This window comes from Manacus candei, unplaced genomic scaffold (assembly GCF_025592945.1).
Source record: "Manacus candei isolate 608988 ecotype Guabito, Panama unplaced genomic scaffold, ASM2559294v1 h1tg000014l, whole genome shotgun sequence".
In the NCBI taxonomy this organism is placed as follows: Eukaryota; Metazoa; Chordata; class Aves; order Passeriformes; family Pipridae; genus Manacus; species Manacus candei.
Window position 1 is genome coordinate 56,501,002 of NW_026138062.1, and position 21,163 is coordinate 56,522,164.

The following is a 21,163-nucleotide window of genomic DNA, read 5'->3' on the forward strand; positions in this document are numbered from 1 at the left end:
TAAAAAGAGGGAGGGCTTGGTAAGTTCAAGCATGCCCTGAAGTCCCTTTCTGTGTCGAGTCTCTCTTGTCAAGGTGGTGGAAACTTGAAGTCCCAAGTGGAGGGAATATGGAATAAGAATCATTGTGGTTGGCAGAGACCTCTAAGATCATCCATTAATCCAGTACTGCCAAACCCACCACAAAACCATGTCCCTGCGCAACATATCTAAACATCTTTTAAATCCCTGAAGGGATGGTGACTCCACCACTGCATTGGGCAGCTTGTTTGGGTTCTTGACAACCCTTTCAAGAAAGAAATTTTTCCTAATATTCAACCTAAACTTCTCCTGGCACAACTTGAGGCTATGTCCTCTTGTCCTATTGTTTGTTACCTGGGAGAAGAGACTAACCCCTGGCTACAACCTCTTGGCTGGACTTACTAGCAAGGCTTTAAAGAAAAAGGGATGTACTTCTGACTGTCAGAGAGGAAACACCAAGCCTTTAGAAAGCAGACTGTAAGTAAATAGTCTCAAAGCAATTAGGGAGGGCTCTTCCCAAAAGTTAAGGAGGCCAGTAGGCTGAAGTGCCTCTACACCAATGCACACAGCAGAAGAAACAAGCAAGAGGAGCTGGAAATGATGGTGCAATTGGAAAACTAGGAACTAATTGCTTTTACAGAAACATGGTGGGATGAGTTGCACAACTGGAACACTGAATTTGAGGGCTATGAACTTTCCAGAGGGGCTGTGCTACTGGGTGCTGCTGGTGTTACTGGACCCAGACCCACTGCACACTGGCCACTCCCCTCACCACATGGCTTTCCAGGTGCCCCTTGTTCCCCACAGCTGGAGCCAGCTCACCTCGGAGCAGCAGGTTCCTAGAGATGCACATCTGTGTCCCTGGCTGCTGCATCCCATCATCCCCACAGGGGTGCCTACCTGCAGACCAGCCTGTAAGGCACACCAGTGCAGAGAGCAGCAGGGTTTGGCCTTTTTCCTTCACTTGGCTTGCTAATTTAAGGGTGATTGGTTTTTTCTACCCCTTCCTGCAGAACTGATGCTCATGAGAATCCAGTAAAAGCAGTGAAGCCACATGGAGGGCCTTGCAGTGGTGCCTGGCTCCCCTCCTGTCAGCAGAGGAGCCTTGTCCCAGGTTCCTGCTCACACTGGGCACATGAACTGGTGGGCAGTTTGGATTTTCAGCTTATTTCTGGATTTTACCACTAGTAGTTAATTTAAGAGAAATTTAAAAAAAAATTAATGCAGCCAAGGCTAAAGTTCAAGAGAGGGATGCCTGCAGCTGCCAGTGGTCTCAGGTACAGCAGCAGGAGGGGACATCTTCGCTGCTCACAGGGGAAGGCTAAAAAAAAATAAATCTAATTACTTTTCTGTCCCTCAACCACCCAGTTAACTTCCCTTGCCTTCCGCTTGTTTCTTGCAGCCTAATTAAATTTCCTCAGATGGCCATGTTTCAGGACAGAAGGCTGATGTGGGGGGTGTGCAGATCTCCCAGTCCTCGGCTAGCTGCGGGGAAGGAGCATGCATTTGTGCACCCCCATGCTCCCAGCTTCCAGACTCTGTTCCTGGCTGCTTTGTACAGTGGGACAGAGACATAACCAAGGGCACATTGCAATCTCCACCGCAGGTTAGGAGATAAGCAGCCCTCTCTTAATGAGGACATGATATACCTGGCAAGACTTTACCCCTTGTGGGGAACAAGAGGCTCTTTCACTCTGGGCGCTGGCACATCCAGGTGCGGTCGTGGGACACAGGGAACAGCAGTTGATAAATCAGCTCAGCACTACCAGCCATAGGAAGCCCAAGCTAATGGGGCAGCCCCACATCAGCTGTTGTTAGGAAGCCCTGGAATGTCCCACATTGGATTGCAACAGCAATTGCAGCAAGACCACAATTCTGGAGAGCTACGGCTTTGCTAAAATTGGCTTTTCCAGAAGGCAAATGGGGATGGCAGCTCTCCAGCACCAGAGGGAAAGCTGCATTTCTGCCTCCAGTATCTGCCGAGGGAGGCCCATCCCAGAGGGAAAGGGCAGCATTACCATACTGAGAAACCTCTATCTGCTGCTTGTGAGGTAAAATCCCCACTGAAAGGAGCCAAATTGTTACTGTGCACATCTAAAGGCACTGAATTATTAAGGAGAAGTGATCTCTTAAGGCTGCAGGTGGAGCAGAGAGCTTTACAGATGGCTGATATTAAGTGTAATGGACCTCTAATGGAAAACCACCTTATTGCTGCAGGATGGTTTCTCAGCTGCGGAGCAAAACAAAGCAGCTGGAGTGAATGTGGTACAGACCATCATTGCCCTGGGAATTACTGGGTTTGATAGTCCTTTACAGCTTTTTGGAGTATTGCAGTAAGCATGTGGTGGAGAGATACTCCCTTCTACCCCATTCTCTGAGAATATCTACAATCCAACATTTACTTTTTCTGGATGAGCCCAAAACAGCCTTTCTGGGCTTCCACGTGATTAAGGTCATATAAGAGCTAGCTGTTGTTTCCAAGCCTCCCGAATTTGCCAAAATTAGGCTGGATTTGTGGAAACTGGCTTCCTAAGACCTCGGGCACTTCCGGCTTTGAATACCAGGCCAAAACCAACACAGCAGTGCTTGCTCTCCCAAATTTTAATATGACTGCTTTAGTCCCAAATGGAGCCACAAATTACAAAGTTTGTTTATCTGAGTGTTAGAGAGGAACCAGGAAACACCAACACTTTACGAAGCAGCAGGGAAATGCTGTAAACTGTCCCAAAAGAATTAGAGAGGGCTCTTCCCATAAGGTGAGGAGGTTGATAGCCCAGCGGAAGTGTCTCTACACCGATGCACGCAGCATGGTAAACAAGCAAGAGGAGCTGGAAACCATGGTGCAATTGGAAAAGTATGAGCTAATTGCCGTCACAGAAACATGGTGGGACGATTCGCACAACTGCGACACTGCAATTGAGGGCTACGAGCTTTCCAGAAGAGATGGGAAGGAGGGAGGGTTGTTGTGCTCTAGGTTAAGGAATGGATGGATTGTGGAAAGCTGCCTCTGAGAAACAGCCGTGAACAGGTTGGGAGCTTGTGGGTGAAAATCGAGGACTGGACCAACAAAGGATACCTTGTGGTCGGGGTCTGCTCCAGATGCCTGATTGGGGGAGCCTGCTGATGAGGCCTCTTACTTCATCTACAGAAGCATCACACTCACATGCTTTCATCCAGATGGAGAATTTCAACCATCCAGACATCTAGTGGGAAAGCAATACAGATGGCCGAGAGCAATCCAGGAGATTCCTGGAGTGCATAGAGGACAATTTCCTGGTCCAGGTACTGCACAAACCACCCAGAGGAGAAGTATTGCTGGACCTGGTGCTCACATATGCAGGTGAGCTCATCAGAGAAGTTAAGTGGAGGCAGTCTGGGCTGTAGCAACCAAGGCCTGGGTTGGGTTCATGATCTTGAGGAACATGGTCTTGGTGAGGAGCAGAGTGAACTTCCGAAGAGTGAACTTCCAGCTCTTTAAAGAAAAAGTGGACAAGATCCCCTGGGAAACTGTCCTTAGGGACAGAGGAGCTGCCCAGAGCTGATAAGTCTTTCGGGCCACTTTTCTTAGAGCACTAAAGCTCTCTATCCCAGTGTGTAAGGAATCAAGCACCGAGTAACTCTTTGAGTGACCTGAAAAGGCCATTACAGCTGACTACCCTGCTGTGCTGGGACAAGGAAGCCTTTACTTCAAGAACTCATAATCAAATATAAGACAAACAGGAAAGATGGAATAACTAGGGTGGAAAGGAAGTCAAGGGCTGGAGGAAAGTGTGATGTGTACCAGAGCTTCAGGGACTGAGGCTTTCTATTCCTAATTAACAGACTCACTTGTCTTATTTCTCCTCTGACCACCGTATGAGCCTTTTAAATATAGAAGGCTCCACCCTGGCTATGTACACAGCCAGCCTGGCACCACCATCCATCTCAGCTACATGGCCACAGGTCGCGTTTTCAGAACCACTTGATGGGTGGATTAATGGCTGCCTTTTTATTGCCAGCTCCTTAGCTTTCAGTGGGGTGGAGTGGGGGGTGGAGAAAGGAGAAAAATAAGTAATAAGAAAACCCCATATGTGAAGCTTTCAAGTCTCATGAAGGTGGATAAAAAAAGTCAAGATTTTATTTTTAAAATAATGTGTAGGGGTTTTATTTGCTGCTTAGTATGAGAAATGTGAGGCTTGTAGGTTCATTTTTCACACTTTCCCACACACACACCCCAGGCCTGGAAAGATATTTTATTATTTTTAAATGGAAATGTGGGGTTTTTCATAATTACATAGCTCCAAACTCTGGAGCTTTACTGGAATAACTACTCACTGTGGGTGCTTGTCAGTGATGCCCAGTGCCACCACCCACGCAGAAATCTTGAGGTTTTCATCACATTTAAGATGAACAGCAGAGTCTCTTATCTTCTCTTTCAGGCTTTGAGAAGTAATATCTAATATGAAAACCCTAGAAGTGATTTACAAAAAACTATGATGATTTATACAGGTTTGATGTACTAAACAGGTCAAATTGAAGAGGTTTGGTTTGGTTTGATTTTTCTAAAATTATTACTATCAAGAGGGAAACTACCCAGATTTAAAAGTTGCCCTGTATGTAACACAAAGAAAACCCCAGCAGGATGCAGAAGAAGGTTTGGGTACAGACTAAGGGGAAGTCAACAAAAGGTATGCACAGACCTAGAGCTCAGAAGGGAGATGGAAAAGAAATGAATAGCTATCTCCATTGCCTGCAGAACTGCAGCAAAGCAGCACTTCAGTCAGAAATCTTCCATTAGAGCTGATGTTTCTCACAGTGGAAATCCAACCCCCCCGAAAGACAGGGAGGGATTGTTTTAACCTCTCGAGCAGAGCCAAGTCTCCAGCCGTGCTGCAACAGGCAGCATGCTGATCCGATGCTGTTACTGCTGCGGCACAGCTCCAGCCTCTGCTCCTGGTCCCACCCAGCCCACGGCCATGGGGATTTGACTGTGGCAGTGCTCCTGCTGCGAACAGATCTGAGATGGCCTGTTGCACTTTGCGTACAGCTGCTCTGGCCAGAATGATTCAGCTCACCCTGCCTTGCCAATGCCGCCTGTTATTCTTCAGGGTGACATGAGTCATTTGGTCACACCAGCACAAGGCCAAACGCTTTGGGCTCCCTGCAGCTGGCTCAGCTGCACAGGCCATCCCCAGTGGGGCCATGCTCATCCTCATGCCTGCAGCTGAAAGCACCTGGCCATGACATGGGGACACATAGAATCATAGAATGGTTTGGGTTGGAAGGGACCTTAAAGACCATTTAGTTCCAACTCCCCTGCCATGGGAAGGGACACCTTCACTAGTCCAGGTTGCTCAAAGCTCCATCCAGCCTGGCCTCGAACATTTCCGGGAATGGGATATCCACAACTTCTCTGGGCAACCTGTTCAGTGCCTCACCACTCTCATAGTGAGGGATTTCTTCCAAATATCTAATCTAAACCTGCCTGCTTGAAGTTTGAAGCTGTTCCCCCTTGTCCTATCACTACATGCCTTTGTAAGAAGTCCCTCTCCAGTTTTCCCGTAGGCCCCTTTTAGGTACTGGAAATCTACCTTGTGGCACAGAAGATGTGTATCAGGGCACACCATCATGCTTATAAGAGGTCCCATCTGCAGCATCCTATTTCCCACCATCCTATCACCCCATCCCCTTACACACTGGGCAGGGTTGGCTGTTGTGCTGCAAGGGTGGGCAGGAGGAGAGGTATCCTGCTGGCATCACCTCTTTCCAGCTGCACCCAGGTTTTGCAGAAGGTTTTGGGGCTGGCAGCAGAGACGAGTTTTGCTGATGGAGCACAGGACAGCAAAGCAGAAGCCCAGGTTCCATCCCCAGGGCTGAGCCAAGCTGCACTGAGTGCCAAGAGGGAGTTACACCAACAGCCCACTGCTCTTTATGCCCTGGCTGCCTGTTCCAGGAAACGCTGCCCTCAAAAGTCACCCAGGGTAGGGCTGACTTGCTGACACAGGGTGGATGCAAACAGCATTTGCATAATTACTCTGCCTAAGTAACACCATGTGTGGAGTAAAGAGTGAGTGCTTTTCCTCTACTCTGAAATAACTCCATTTATAGACAAGGTTTTTGAGATGGATAAAGCTCAAAACAGATCCAAGGTGGATGCAGTTTACAGCACCATCCTAACTTTGTTGGACTGATCCCTGTGATCAGGGGAGCCAAGGGGTGCCCCAAATCAGAGCAAGATGGTAGAAGCACTATGCTAGGTAATGCAAGAGGCCCCCCTAACCTCCACCCCCCACCCCAGCTACCCTCTTTCATGGACTTTCCTTCCTTCTGGCTGGCACAGCACCAGCTGCCTCCCTGGGCTGGTATCTGGGTGAGTGGGAAGGAATTTGGACCCAGTGGATCTGACTGCCAGTGCTGTTAAGGACGCACACACAGCCATCACGTGCTGAAAGCGTGGCTTTAGGACTAGAGATTGTATTCAAATTGCCTGGCTGCATCTGGACTCCATGCTGGCTGAGGACACCTCGCTTCCAGCACGCTTCCTGCCGTGATCAGCAACCTGGTGTCTGCACTGTGGTCTGGGGAAGTGGAGGTATGGAGTGGTCCCTCCAGCTCATCTGTGGGTTTAAAAGCTCTTCCAGAGAGAAGGACCGTGAGGCAGCCGTGTAAAAGACTGCTGAGAAATATTTAAATGTTTCAGTTTCCAGTGTGACTCGAGTCATTTGGAATGGAAAGTTTCCATTGCCCAATAAATCTACTACACTCACTTAAAAGGAGGGAAAAAAAAGGAAATGGATAACTTTTGGCGTTGGCTTGAGGAACGTAACAGTGCAGCGGAGTCGCTGATGTGCTCCGCCCACCAGCAGGTACATGATGTTCTTGGCCCGGGCTGGGGCCAAGGAGGGGCACGGGGCAGGCACAGGGCAATGGGCACATTTGCTACCCAAGGAGAGCCTTCTCGGTCATGCTGGCACAGCTAATGCAGCGAGAAATTTAGGCTTGGATCAGAGAAGGTGGAGAAAAAAACACCCAAACCTGTGCACATTTGGATGAAATTAAAATGCATGAGAAATTTTTTAGGAAGGTTTCTGTGGAGGTGCCCATGTCTGAAACAACACTCTGCATTACCTGACTGTGAAAGGAAACTCAGCCCAGGGGTGTAGAGATGATCACCTCTGCCTTCTGCCCAGGGAGGGCAAGTACCTACTGCCTTGGCAGGGATGGCTCTGGTGCTGGGGTGTCCCAAATCCAGGAGCCCCCTGCTTAAAGCGAGATGGAGGATCAGCTCTATCTGCCCCAGCTCCTTCTGCTACTTCCTACGATTGGGGATTTTTCCTAATTGCACACTTCACAGGGGACCACGCTCCCCCTAAGAGGTTTTGGAGGGAAAGGAGGAGGCTTATGTGTGCCCGAACTGCTATTTTCAAGGAGCTCCCCGGCCACTCTGCTCCAGAGGGGGAGCACGGGGAGGGAAGGTGCCTCGCCCCCTGCCCGCAGCCCGCCCGTGGGCGGAGGGCGGATGGCGGGGCTGCACTGCACCCCAGCGGCCGCCGCGCTCCGCAAGCCCAGGATCCCCGTAGACTCTCAGGCTCCCTCCGCATCCCACGGAGCATCCTCAGCCTTTCCACTGCGAGAGCCCCAAGCCCTCCTCGGTGCCTCCCTGTCAGAAAAACCTCTTCAGTATTACAGTCACTTTAGTGCCCGAAAGCTTCTCCCGTTATCTCACTTCCCCTCTGTCCCAGTCTTCCTTCAGTAGCACTGCAGCCAGAGGAAGGGTTCGCTCAAGGACTCTAGGTGCAGGGTTTGGGGGGTGGGGGCTGTTTGCAGCAGACACAGGCACACACGTGTAAAGCAAGTTAACAGAGCGAGACCTCTGGCAGCACCTTCTTCCCCAACACCAAAGAGACACGGGGCGCAAAGGAGAACACAACTAAGGAAAACTGGAGCTGCTCCCCCCCATCTCCCCACTGCCTGTGAATCTTCCAGGGGAAGAAGTGGGGGGATGGCACTGCTGCACTCTGAAGAGAATCAGGGGACACATGTTGGATATAGGGCATGATCTACATGCCCCCTCCCCAGCTTGCAGACAACACACCCTACAAGCTCAGGGAGCAGAGCGGTACAGCCAGAAGGGCTCTCCCTGGAAGGCCTTGGGCAGAGCTTGAAGCTGCATACCTGCTGTCACCCTGACGGACACCAGAGCACTCAGCTGCCAGCAGCAGGGCTGGAGTGATGCTCTGCCCTGCATGAAGGAGAAATAAATACAGAGAGGTCCCCCTTCACCTGCAAGTGCGGCTGCAGTGCAGAAACTGCCCCCAAATATAGCATTAGACCCTCGGTGTTTTCATGAAGCTGAGACACAGGCAGGGCTCTCACCTGAGCTGGCTGGATCAGGAAGCAGAAAGAAGCACAGAGAAGTGTGGCCTCCCTGAGTGGGATAGCATCCATTCACACCCTGCCTCTGTGTTTCTGAGCAGATACTGACAGTAGTCCAGATACTTGTGTAGCTTCCTGCCCAGGCTAGAGGAACAGAATTACTGCAAATACTGCTATTTCTGGTCAGTCTGAGAAATACCACCTTTCCAGTCACTCCTGCCCTGTTGCTGGGACCACTTTTGAAACAGAGGCCAGGGCAGCAATATATAAAATGCTTTCCTCGTGTCAATCTTGCATTTACAGCCGGAAACTATTGAAAATAATTAATGCTATTTACATTCAAGGCACAAGAAATGTTGCAGACAGAGCACTGCAATTTGCCAAGAGATGACTCTATAATCACCAAGAAGGATTTAAACAAGCAAACAGGAAGGAAACCATACCATTAACAAAATCAAATAACAACAGAGAGAAAAACAACACAGCATCACTAGCAGCAGCAGCAGCAATGATGTGGGTTCATGTCTTGCCCAAGCCAGGGAGAGGAGAAGGTCTGAAGATGCTTTGGGGATGTTGTGGTGATAAACTGAAGGAAGAAAAAGAGGGAGTCCTGTTGATTTTAATGGTCATCTTTCAAAGCACTACCATATGTTTTAAAAATGTTTCAAATAAGACCCCTGCACCACATTCGACCAGGGCTTGATAGGGCTTTTACAGCTTATAAGAGGAGACCACTGGAAAAAAAATCAATAAAAGCTAAGTTTGAATTGCAGCCTTTTATAGAATGAGGTTTAGACAGAGCTGTTGTCCAACATTTGTAGGTAAGAACCATTACATTGTTCTCACATAGCTCTGCTGTCAGCATTACAAGACTCTTGCTGGGCTGACATTAGTGCTTCTGTCTGTTAAGCCCTAGACTTTGGCACATATTGTGGTTTTCCTTTATTGTTGATCACAGATCAGATCAGTTTCTCTGTGAACTGAGAAAGGGATGCATCTGTTCATACCTCCAAGTTTGGTGTGAAATTTCAGTGTCGCTTAGCACAGCAAGTTTATGGATACCTGACCAGCCTCTCAAAGAGCTATGCCTGCAGTACCTTGGTGAAGCAGAAATGTGTATTGGGGCTCTCCTAGACTGCTTTATGCTGTATTTCAACAACTACTGAGTATTGCCAAAATTTCTATTTGTTTTCTGAGATGTTTCCTGTTTAGAAAAACACCCCCAGCCCCCAGTGCCCTCCTGTTCACTAATCACGTGTTACACAGAGTTCAGTGAGCAGACACTGGTTTGGATGCTAGCATGTTTTTCATAAATTACATATATTTTGGATGTAAACAGTGACTATTTGTTGAAGCGTTGTTTTCTGTTTCCTTGTTTTGAGTGTAGGCTGAAGATTCAAAGAGATTAAACTTTAAAACACCAATGTAGTCTTCGCTGTGGTTTCCCAAGCAAAACGGAAATGTTTAGTACTGGAATACAAACAGGGATGTTGTTCTTCACTTACTGTGGAAAAACTCTGCTCTGCCCAGTCTGCCTGATGAGCCTGCTGCCACCTCCACATCCTAGCCATGCTCACTCCTGACCCCTGTCACATCCCAATCTCCATCAGTCCAGCTTGCCCCATGGCTGTTGCACGCACAGCAGGAAGAGCAGGGGTCACCTTAGGTCTTGGCTCATATTTTTGGGGGGTTCTTTTAACAGCTCTTGAAGTATTTTAATTGACTGGAGGGTTGGTACCCGTGGTTTTAGGTGTTACCTTGTCATAGGTCCCATGTGTGTCATGCAGTTTGACTTTATTAGGTCTGATGTCTCATCACTGTGCCTCAGATCCCCCTCTCTCAGTTCCTACAGGAACCTAATTGAAGACATTTCCAAATAAGTTCTTGTGTTGCAGCAGCTCCAAGAGGCATAATAAAGACTGGGCTACTCTGTGTGGGGCTTGAGCAGGATCACTGCCTTTAGGAGCCTTTAACACAAGGACAGCACCTGAGCACAGGCTACCTTAGCTGACAAAGTCACCAGGGCGGTGACTAAACAGCGGGATGACATTTGATGGGGTCGGTCTCCTTCTCTCAGCAGTTCTTTTTGCTCTGTGCTTACAGGGGCAGCCACCTTCTGTTCCAGCTGGGTGCACAGGCAGAGAAAGTTTGGGCTGTGCCCCAAATTCATTCTGCCCATGTACCTAGAGAGAGTGATGAAGGCAAATGCAGCCTAGGACTGGCTAGATTGGTGCATATTTTATATAATGTGTATCACATTCATGTTGCACGTGATCATCACCACTTATTCAAACTTTCATCAAGACCTGAGGTGCTGTTGCTGAAAGCAGCCTCTTTCATCATCAGGGATGCTTTTGGTGGCATGTGGTGCCAGAGAGGGAGCAGCTCCTGAGGCCACACCGTTGCTCTCATCCTGTACAGCACTGTCTCAGGGCACCACTACACCCAAGGTGAGCTTGGCCAGCCAGAGCAGGATTTCTGCCACTGCTCCACTTCCACCACAGCTGTGGGCTGAGCAGAAAAGTTTCCAAGCACTGTCAAAAGGCTCTGCCTCCAATGCAGCTCCCCTGGCTCCTCATGGGTCCTTGAGCTTGCCCAAAGTCAACATGCTGTGCAGAGGTCCTGAGAGCAGCCCCGGACTATGTCTGGCCCGGGAGAAGCAGCAAGAATCACTCCATCCTGCTGCAAACTTAAGAGTATCACAGCTAAATATGTGCCTTCCCACTGTGTGAGTGGCCGCTTGCAGTTTCTGTCAGGCACCAGGAGGGGCAGTCAGTCTGTTGCCGTCTTTTTTTGGTTGTTAATGTTGGATGTGAGTCCCCCGAAGCCATATATCGAGCATCTGGCACCGCCATCCCCTGTGTGCTGGCACTTCATCATCCTAAACCAGGGAATGTCATTAGTGATCTGTATGGCTATAGCACTCGAAAGGAGTGGGGTACAAGTTTCTCATCCATCTACTCCCCGCCAAGTACCTCCTCATCACCCCAGAAGTTGTCTGGGGTGGTTGGAAAGGCTCTGACATCTTTTCAGCTGTTCAGATCAGGATCTCCTTCATTAGTCTGAGGTTTTGATAAGGGTTTGCATTGTGTTAAGTTTCAGGAAGCACAATGAAACTGAAGATCTTTCTATGTCAGGCTCCTGCCATAAAGTACTTAGTCTCTAGGGAGTGGAGAGCAGACAAAGGAGAAGGAAGAGACTACAGTATCTGAGCAAAAGATCAAGCCAATGAGAGAATATATTATTCATTAAGTGTATCTCCAGGACAAGTAACAGAGGGAGTGTGGGAACAGAACTTACAATGGTCTTAGGTACAGTTTTAAAAAATTTATATAGCCATTTTTATCTCCACGTTTTTTGACAGCTGTTTACTTCATTTGGGATAGGACTCAGCCTAGCCACCATTTTTGGAAATGGGTATATTTATATGTTCATACTGTTTGGATTGGTTATGATGGGATGTGCATGTGATTATGTGAGTACATAATGCCCATGGAGAGAGCTGCAGGGGTCTGAGTTTGATTCTGAAATTGGTGGTAGCTGGAGTCTTTCCATGAGACCTGCCTGTTAAATGGGCTCAGGACAGAGACTGAAGCTGCTCTGACCTATAATCACATTTCTCTCTGATGGCACAGAAGCCAGAAACCCATCTGCATGCTGCCTTTCCCAACCTGCTAAGTTTTATTGCTACTTCTAATACTAGAGAAATCAGCTCAGAGGAGCTCACAGCAAAACCTCCTAGAAGTATATTCCCACCGTGGGGCTCCTGCTGACTTTTGTAGAGTGTCTCCTGATACCAGACTGCTAAAGGACTCATAGGATGCTGTGCTAAATGCACCAGTACAGGAAGGAACTGGGAAACAGCAGTTCAGGTCAAGGACCTGGGCCTCCAGCACAAAGATAATGATAATTAAGTGACTAGTGCCAAGGCCATCCTGCTCCCAGAAGTACTGTGCTTCGGCACACATGCAGCTTTGGCTTCTGGCATCATTTACATCCCCTGGGCTTTCCTCCCTCATGCAAGCCCTCTATTCAAGCCCTCATTTAGGAAGCAAAGCAGAGTGAACCGACCCTGTGAGGGGCTGGTGGCTGCAGAGCTACTCCCTATTTCAAAGTGGGTGCTAAAACCCTTCTGCTCCAAACTGAGCAGGGAGACATTGAAACAAATCCCCCCCCAGCCTGAGTCTCCACTACGAGTTTCTACCCCTGTCACCACCTCAAGTGGAGGCAACTCTGCAGTGTCACACAAAATTAAACTTTCTCTTTATTCTCCAGTCTAATCTCTCCCTCCACAACACAATCCTGAGGTTTAATCTGATTACGATCCTTCATATGACACTATAACAAATGCCCCCAGCTGTCAAGCTAAGCAGTTTAATGAGATACTGAGGAAAGGCAGAGGAGACACTGCAAACAAAGGCATTTCTTGCTCAGTCCCACCCCAGGATGTGGGGCACAGGCTACAAGGAAACACTCATGCAACTAAAGTCATGTCTCTTCTCTAAGAGAAGAAAACCTGCCTTTCTGCAAGAGTTTTGATGGAGGAGTGTGCTTTACCAGGCAGGGTGGCAGATGCTCCGCTACTGGCAGCTGTGAGATATGACCACAATGTTGGCTGGCCATGGGGATCTGAACACAAGATAGAGAAAATGCAGCTTGTCTTTGTTCGGATGCTATTACATCTGATCTAAACATAAAAGCCCAAGACGTATCACATGGCAAATTAATATAGCTGTTTGTTAATCCAAATGCAATCAGACACTTTTTTTTCTTCCTGCCTAGATAAGACCCACCCTTCCCCCTCAGAACTGCAGCCATAATGTAATTCCCTCTTGGTGGCTAATGGCATTCATAAATTACACTCAAGATCTATTGTTCATTTAATCCCTTTTGCTGCTATTAGCTCTGGTCACTGATCTGTTACCTCTCCAGTCTATGGCATTTTAATGACACAGCTAGAAAATAGACAAAATCTTCAAGCTATTGGTAAAAAGCTGCATTTGTGTTATAAGGAGGGACTGTGTCTACCATTAACTCAAAGGGAAGAAGTAGTGGAGAAATATAAGCCAAAGCTCGCTGTTGACTGGGGAAGTCAGAGAGGAACAGGCTGAAGCAGACTCATTGATTTTGGCCTGGCCTCAAGTCTCATGGAGATGATGAATCTGTTGGCCCACAGCTTTGGGAACAGAGTTCACTTCCAAGACAATCCAACCACGGCAAGCCTTCAACCAGCCTAACCTGGCTTGCCAAATAAAATCATTGATGACAGTCGCTCCTTCTTTGAAGTTGCAGTTGTTTTTTGAGGGAACTTGACCTTTAGGTGTTTTTTCCTCTTCAGCACAGGGGATATACTGCATGGATTAGTACTATCAATGTGGCATGCCATTATAGGAGATACTGATGAGACCCCATCTGGAATGCTGCAAACCACCCTGGCTATCTGTGCTGTTACACTCAGTGCAGAGCAGGACTGGAACAGAGGTTTATCAGAGAAGAAGAGATCATAGAGTTTGGCATATCTAGTCATGCTCAGTTAAAGGCAAGAGAGTGTATGATTATCCTTGTGATGGTTGCACAGACACCAAACCCTAGTGGAGGGAGAGCAGCAGCTTGATCTGTGTTGGTACAAACCAGACAGCACTGGCTGTCAACACAGGTTGAAAGTTCAAAGAAAGCTCCTAATGATCTGTGTGGGTCCAAAACAGTCTGCCTGCCTGAGGAGCCAGGGGCAAAGAATCTACCTACCTTTGAAATAGCTCTTGGTTGATTTAGGGGAAAGGAAAGAAAGAGCAGCAGATGGATTTGGTGGTTGATGACATTCCTCCCAGCTACATGTCCACATCCTTTTAAAAGAGAATCACAGGAATTCAACATTGATGTTCACTTCCTTAACATTTTTTTACGAGGGATTTTTTAAATTTCCCCTGAGCTATGTTTTTGTTTTGGTTCATTACTAGCTTGGAACTGGACTTTCTTAAGCTCTCCTGAATTAACCAAACTTCTTCCCTGGAAGGCATTACCTAGACTTCTTGAGTTACAGTGCATGCTGCCTTGACCCTGAGGCCGCCCAGCCGTGCTGGTGACAACACTGGCACCAGAAGGTGCTATGACCTGCCCTTTGCAGCAGAAGCAGATGGGTGTAAGGCTGCCTGCAGTTGTGGCAGAAGAGGTTTGTTTGGCTGTTTGAGTAGCTAGATAACAAATAGTACCCACCTCCAACAAGGCAACAAGAAAAATGCATTGGGCCAGATGCCACTAAGCCATGGCTTGGGATCAGGTTCTGGACCACCCTGCATGTAAAGTGGTGCCCTGCCAGGCTGAAGGAGGCTCAATTCAGGCTTCTCTGAGCTGTTGGCCTGTGTTGCTGCCTGTTTCCAAGGGTGGCTTCTCTGAGAACAGAAACAAGGAGGTATTTAGCTTTTTACTCCAGAAATCTTTAAGTTGCACAGTTGTGCAGCTGGTAATCACCATCACCCAGGAGAGCCTGAGAAGATGCCATTCTTTTTTCTAATTATTATAAAACCTTTCAATCTGATTATTTCTTTCCTTGATGCATTTCCTCGTAATTTCTATTTATGAGGATGCTAAGGGTAAATTAGAGAATCTTTCCTGTGAAAAATACATTCTGCACTCTCCACAGGCCTGGTCTCTGGTGGCATCTCTGCATTCCTCATCACCCACCCAGGAGATGCTTTCAAAGCCAGGCTCTGATCCTGTCCTTTCTTTCAGACCGAAGATGTTGCTTGGAGCAGAACTGACAAATAAATACCTGTAACATGATGAAAGCATTGTCCATTTCTTTGTGCTGCAATGGCTGGGGTCAGAACAGGCTAAAACACATTTGCTACCTGGAGCTGTTTTACTTCCTTTGCAACTATGCATATTACTCCAGCCAGAGAAGTCAGACCCCAAAGAGGTCAAGGACACCACACAACTCTTTATGGCCATGGCACAGGTTGGCCTGATAGGGCAGCTGGGATCTCTTACCATGATTTGAGCACTGGGTGCTGTGTCACTGTCTCATGTGACATTTCAAGGACTTCAGATGAGAGTCCTTGGGGGTGAGGCATAAGAATAAAAAGTAGCTTTCTCCTGAAAACAGAAATTCTAGCATTGGTAAGGAGAAAAATACTTAGTGTGAAGGGAGAATTAGCCTGCTATCTATTACTGTCCATGCCACTGTTTTGCTAAGAGAGGCCAGGCTGCTCCCACTGGGAACATAGTATGCAAGGTACTCTAACTTCATTGCTTGGCACCATTTCAAACTAAAAATGAAGGTGAGTAGATGGTCTGTAATGGCCTCTGTGTACACTCAGGTCCCATGAACTAAAAGAGATGATTTGCACTCAGAAATGACCATTCCCACCAGAGCATCAGAAAACTTCAGAGAAAATCTCTCTTTTTTTCCTTTTTTTTCTTTTTTTTTTTTTTTTTGAGGGGGAGGGGGAGGGAAGAGGGAAGGAGAAAAAGAGAAAAAGAGTGAGACAGAGGAGCCTGAGGGGTAGGCATATATGGGAGTCATGGCCCAGCTCCCCATGAAGAGAGGGCAGGATCCTGATGGAGTCGGGGAGTGGCTATTCCTGCAAGTTTCCTCCTTCCCAGAACCCTGCCTGCACTTTGCTTGTTGGTGCTCTCCCCAACCCAAGGCAGCTGGGAGTTACTGCAAGCTCATCTTCTGCTGCAGAAAGAAATAAATCCATATTCTGGCTCTTGGAGCGGTTCCCAGAGTTTAGAGACTTTTTACCCAAGTCTTGCTATTTATTAGAAAGCTCTTTCATGGTCTATTTTCTTCTCTCCTTTTTAGCATTAAATTAATCATGCTCATTTGTCTCAGCTCGATGATAAACTAACAAGATGATAAACTACAAGATGCTGATTTTAAGAGCAAGTGAGGTGTGTGTGCTTCAGAGAGACATTGCCCTCTAGTGATTTGAAGGCAGGCAATGTAAAGGGACTAAAACATCACGAGGGTGATGTTGTAGGGTTTTATATGGCAGAGCAACACATTAAAATTGAAGTTTCAGACAGATGAAGGGATGCTGTCTGTGGTAAGGCCTGTGAACACCCTGCAGCTGTAAGGATGCCCTTAGCACCCACCATGAGCCTTCTCAGCATCTCTCATCTCAGCTAAGGCTCCCGCCCATGGCATAATAGTGAGGATCCCACATACCTCTCCTGCCCAGTCAACAGCTAGCAACAAGCTACTTGAACAAGCTACCTTTCATATACCTTGAAAAACACCCTCAGTTAGCACTCAGGCTGAGTACCATCATCTTGTGCAAAGGCAATAGTGGCCACGAGCTCAGCCATGAGTCAGCCAAAATTCTCTCAGAGGTGCAGTTTCATGTCTCGTGAACAGAGGGTTTCTGGAAACACTCATTGCACCCCAGTCTCATCACAAATATGCATTTTAATTCCTCCCTCTTTTGCTTAAGTGAGTGTTTTGGGAATGCCTGTTGTTCTCGAGTGCTGTGCTTCACATGGAAGCAAGAAGTTCCCTTTTGGCCACTGTTTGCCCCTTCTTGTTTTAAAGACAGTTAAGACGAGTTAAGAAGAAGTTAAGAAGAGAAAGCAAAACTGAGAAGTAAGCAAAAAGTCACTGTCAAACATAAAGAAATTATGAAGGTCAAGATTTCTCCTTCTGTCCCTGACAGTGCCTTTGGGAGTCAGCAAACACTCATGAAAGTAATGAAAAGGAGAGGGCGAACAAATGGTCATCACAGTCCTTCCAGATGCTCTGAACAAAGATAGAACTTTTGATTAAACCTACTTCAAGAAAGTCTGTATTTGTCAACATGATCACTTTTTGAAAAAAAGAAAAATAAAACTTATTCTGTAGCCAAAACACGATGTGATATCCTTTTTTTGGAAGAAAACCTTGGGATGAGGGCATGATTTTGCAATCAGACTGGCTGTATAAGTGAAAAGCTATTTGCAGAGAGTTTACTGTAATAAGAAATGTGACAAGTATATTTGGCAAGTTTTTTTAGGTTTTTTTTGGGGGGGGGTTGTTGTTTTTTTGGGGGTTGTTTGGGTTTTTTGTTTGTTTTTTGTTTGGTTGTTTTTTTATCAGAGACCTCCTACACAACTCTCCCACAACCACAGAAAACTGCCTCACAAAATCCCCACACAGACCCAACCAGACCTGCACTAGATGATGTAAGATAGCATGTAGTATACCTCAAAGCTATGTCTGAGATGGAATTATTTCTTGTATTCTTCTACTTCAATGGATACACTAGTTCCTTTTGCAAAGAACTTCAAAGAACTCTTTTCCCTCACCCTTTGCTAGTGGCCAGCTGTGTTGTGTCTTGCTGTTCTGGAGAAAAAGCTGAGGGACTGTTCCCGTGTCTTTGTGGTCAGTAGCAACGTACTTTCCAGGGCAGATCTTTAGTTTTATATGACGACGAAGATATTTTCTGCAGCAGCATATGCTAGATGATGCACTTGCCTGTGTACCAACAAGAAAATGGAGCAAAAAAAATGATCAGACTTGGCTCAGAGCAGGGGTCCATCATTCTGTGCTTACTTGCTGGCTTTGCTGATTCACTCCTGGCTGTAAGAGGCTGCCACTCTGGCAGAACAGCGGAACGTCCCACGTCATGGTTCTGCAGCACACGGTGCATGCCCATGATTTTGCTTCATAGCAGGCTGTGAACCACAGCAACTGAGGGCTCCAGTATGCAGCTGCATCCAAGTTAAGATGTCACCACTGAAACATTTTTTTCACCCAGCAACAAAGGGAGATAAATTTAAGAGCCAGAACTAAATCCCAAAAGGTTCTTACATCAGAGCAGAAAAATATCAAACTTGGGATTAATAACTCCGAACGTTTTTCACCGTCCTTTCAAACCGCTTTTGTCCTCCTCTAACTTCAGAAGCCAGCCCTTCAACCACAATACAAACCCAAGACGAAACAGGAGACATTACTTCATTGCCACAGCTGCCTGACTCTGCTCGGCAGATTGGCATCTCCTTGGTCTTTGCTGAAACAGCTCAGGAAACAGGAAAGCCACAGTTTAACAGGAGGTGTCATCACAAAACTGACACTTGTGTCCCATTTAGAAAGGAGCCTGGAGAACAGAGGTTTCGCAAGAGAAGTTAACTGTTCAAAACAGTTCCACACAATGCGGTTACCCATGTGGAAAGGTGACTTGGAGAGTATTCCCAGGTTCTGAGCAAGGAGGGTGCTGGTTTACATGGTAGGGTCAGGTCTGCACATGGTGGGATCTGATGCAAGAGACCAGTACAAGAATGACCACATAGCTGGAATCCTGCCTGGTCCATATCTACTCTGCCAAAGAACTGTAGAAGAAAGCCTCCTCCTATACTTGGGTGAAGGAAAGGCTAGAATAGAATAGATTAGAACAGAACTGAGTATATCAGTTGAAAGGGACCTATAACAATCACCCAGTCCAACTACCCTTCCAGGCTGACTAAAAGCTAAAGCATGTTGTCCAAATGCCTCTCAAACATGCTTGGGGCATCGACCACCCCTCTAGGAAGCTTTGAGCCATTTCCACGTGTCCTACCGCTGGATTCCAGGGAGAAGGGATCAGCACCTCCCTCTCCCCCTCCCCAAGGAGCTGGAGAGAGCCATCTCTCCATCTCTCTAAACTTGACAAGCCCAAAGTTCTCAGCCCGCTCCTCACAGGACATGCCTGCCAGCCCTTCCACAAGGTTTGTTACGCTCTGGACGCATTCCAGGAGGTTCCTGTCCCTCTGAAGTGGCGGCAGCAGGGACCAGGCCAGAGTGCAGAGGCGGCGCTGAAGACGCGTGGTCACACCACAGTCTGGCACAAGGGGGAGACGCTGCGCCACGGATGCTGCTCGAGCAGCAAATCCTCTCAGCCACCCGCCTTGGCAAAGGAGAGACTGGCATACTTTCCTACACAGGTGTAACAAGGAAAAAAAAAAAGAAAAGAAGCCAACTTTGGTTTAGTTTCACTGATTTAATAACATTAAAACCAGCATTCTTTACACTCATTCTACAACTCTGTTCTTTTGAAAGATTTAAATTGATTTTCTTTCTAAACATCCATAATATTAAAAGCACTGGGGGGGGGGGAGTTGGAGCTAACAGCCTTTGAAAAATATTCTCCTTCTGTACGGCACCCAAAAAATACATGGGTGCTAAAAACTAGGGAAAGACCTGCTCCTCCTCCAGCCTGCTGGATAGAGTCAGGAATGGGAGTGAAATCTGCTCTGGCAAAGCCTCGTGGTTGTATGGCACTAACACAACTGGCAAGACAAACAAGAAGAAAACATATTTGAAGCAACTGGAAGAAAAATATAAGTGCAGGAGAGAAAAATGAAGAGGAGGCAAACCCCCACTGTTCCTCCTCTTGCTTTTGTTGAGCTATTCAACACTAGCAGCATGGTTGTCTTCTTACTGGAGCAGGGTCCCATTGAATTGGAGATGGAGACTTCAAAGTGCCTCCAAGAAAGCTTCCAGCTTTGGACACCTCAGAAATGTTCCTGTGTTCTTCTGCAGCGCTGGCCTGTGAGGCAAGCAGGCAATTAAACCCGCTGTCCTTGTGAGGAAGGCAATTGCAGCAACAATACACGTGCTAAATTAGAGAGGCGATAGGCAGCAGAGCGAGACTCCTTTGCACTGCTTTCTGCTTAAGTGCCACAAGACTAGAGTCAGAGAACAAGGCAGTTGCCTGTTCTGACTGACACGAAGTTGGGTTTCACTGGCTGTAGCTTCCAGGCAGGCTGTCACAGTTGAAAGCAAATTAGATCAGCTGGGCATCAAGCGATACCTTCCATCAGTTTTCACCGCCCACTGCTGCCAGCTTGACACTTCTCTTTCATGCTGCATGTGCCAACTGTCTTACAAAGCCAGCTGCAACATCTACTGGAAGGACATGAAGAACAACTGCAGGTGGGGAGAGGAGGTGGGGGATTGGCTCAGGGTTGGGGTGAGGAGACCTTTGCCTGCCTCAGTCCAGGCAGAAGACTGGGTTCTCCAAGAAGACTGCAAGCTTGCTGGCCACCAGGTCCAGGTCACTGGTGTTGGCATATTTGAGCAGATTGGTGTTCTTGAGAAAGTAATGCTTGAGGAAGTGCTGGCTTACACACTTGTGCAACTTCTGTACCAGCCTCAGAAAGGCTTCAGGGAAGCAGCGCCAATCCTTGGTGCGTGGGTATTTTTCACACGTCCAGAATAGCACTGTCTGCAAGAAGCAGATGGGAGAGAAGATGTGTTAGAGGTTCTGTCGAGGGCTCACACAGCTTACTAAGGCAGTTTTAGTGCTGGTAAATGGCTGACAGCCTTGGAAATCAGAGAGGCTCGTGCTGCTATCTCTCTGTGTTAACATTTCTGCAACGGAGGGGATCACAGTTAAAGCCTCTTCTAGGGACCAGGCAGAGCAACTCTGACATGCCTGGTTAGGATCTCTCCCCAGAGGAGCCCCACTGTGTGAGCCAGGAGCCCATGGAAAATGATCTTGCTAAAATAATCTTAGCCTATTTACCATCCTCCAGCAGGAGCCTCTGTAGAAATGCCAGGCATTTTAGGCTGTAGAAAATGGCCCATTATGCAAGTGTAGAAGCCAGTAGGTGCAAGGAGGGAGGAAAGCTTAATGAGATTAACATAATTATTTGTTAGCTTCAGCTGTATTTGTGCTGAAGATGCACACAGATCTGCATCCTAAACAGACTGGCATTCCAAGCAGCTCCTGCAGGTGCAATGCTTGCTATCTGGTCAAGTGCTGCCTCTTTTTTTCTGACATGTGATACTTACAGCATGTCTTATGTTCTATTCCCCCAAGTTTATTTTACGTGA

General features: G+C 47.3%; 1 protein-coding gene and 1 long non-coding RNA gene across 5 annotated transcripts in view; one reads left to right on the top strand and one right to left on the bottom strand.

The window, feature by feature from the left end:
• Positions 1-1,839: 1,839 nt before the first annotated feature.
• Positions 1,840-4,496, top strand: LOC127467583 (uncharacterized). Its single transcript, XR_007903195.1, has 3 exons — positions 1,840-2,069; positions 3,167-3,358; positions 4,437-4,496. It is a non-coding gene; the product is annotated as an uncharacterized LOC127467583 (long non-coding RNA).
• A 14,592-nt stretch (positions 4,497-19,088) lies between these two features.
• MAB21L3 (mab-21 like 3) overlaps positions 19,089-21,163 on the bottom strand; it is a 37,379-nt gene continuing 35,304 nt past the window's right edge. For 2 of the 4 annotated variants that reach the window (XM_051779671.1, XM_051779668.1), the window contains one exon: positions 19,089-20,552. In XM_051779671.1, coding sequence (XP_051635631.1) covers positions 20,319-20,552 — 234 coding nt within the window. In that variant the 3' untranslated portion in view covers positions 19,089-20,318. The remainder of the gene's footprint in view (positions 20,553-21,163) is intronic. The other 2 variants (XM_051779669.1, XM_051779670.1) reach the window with 1 other exon arrangement.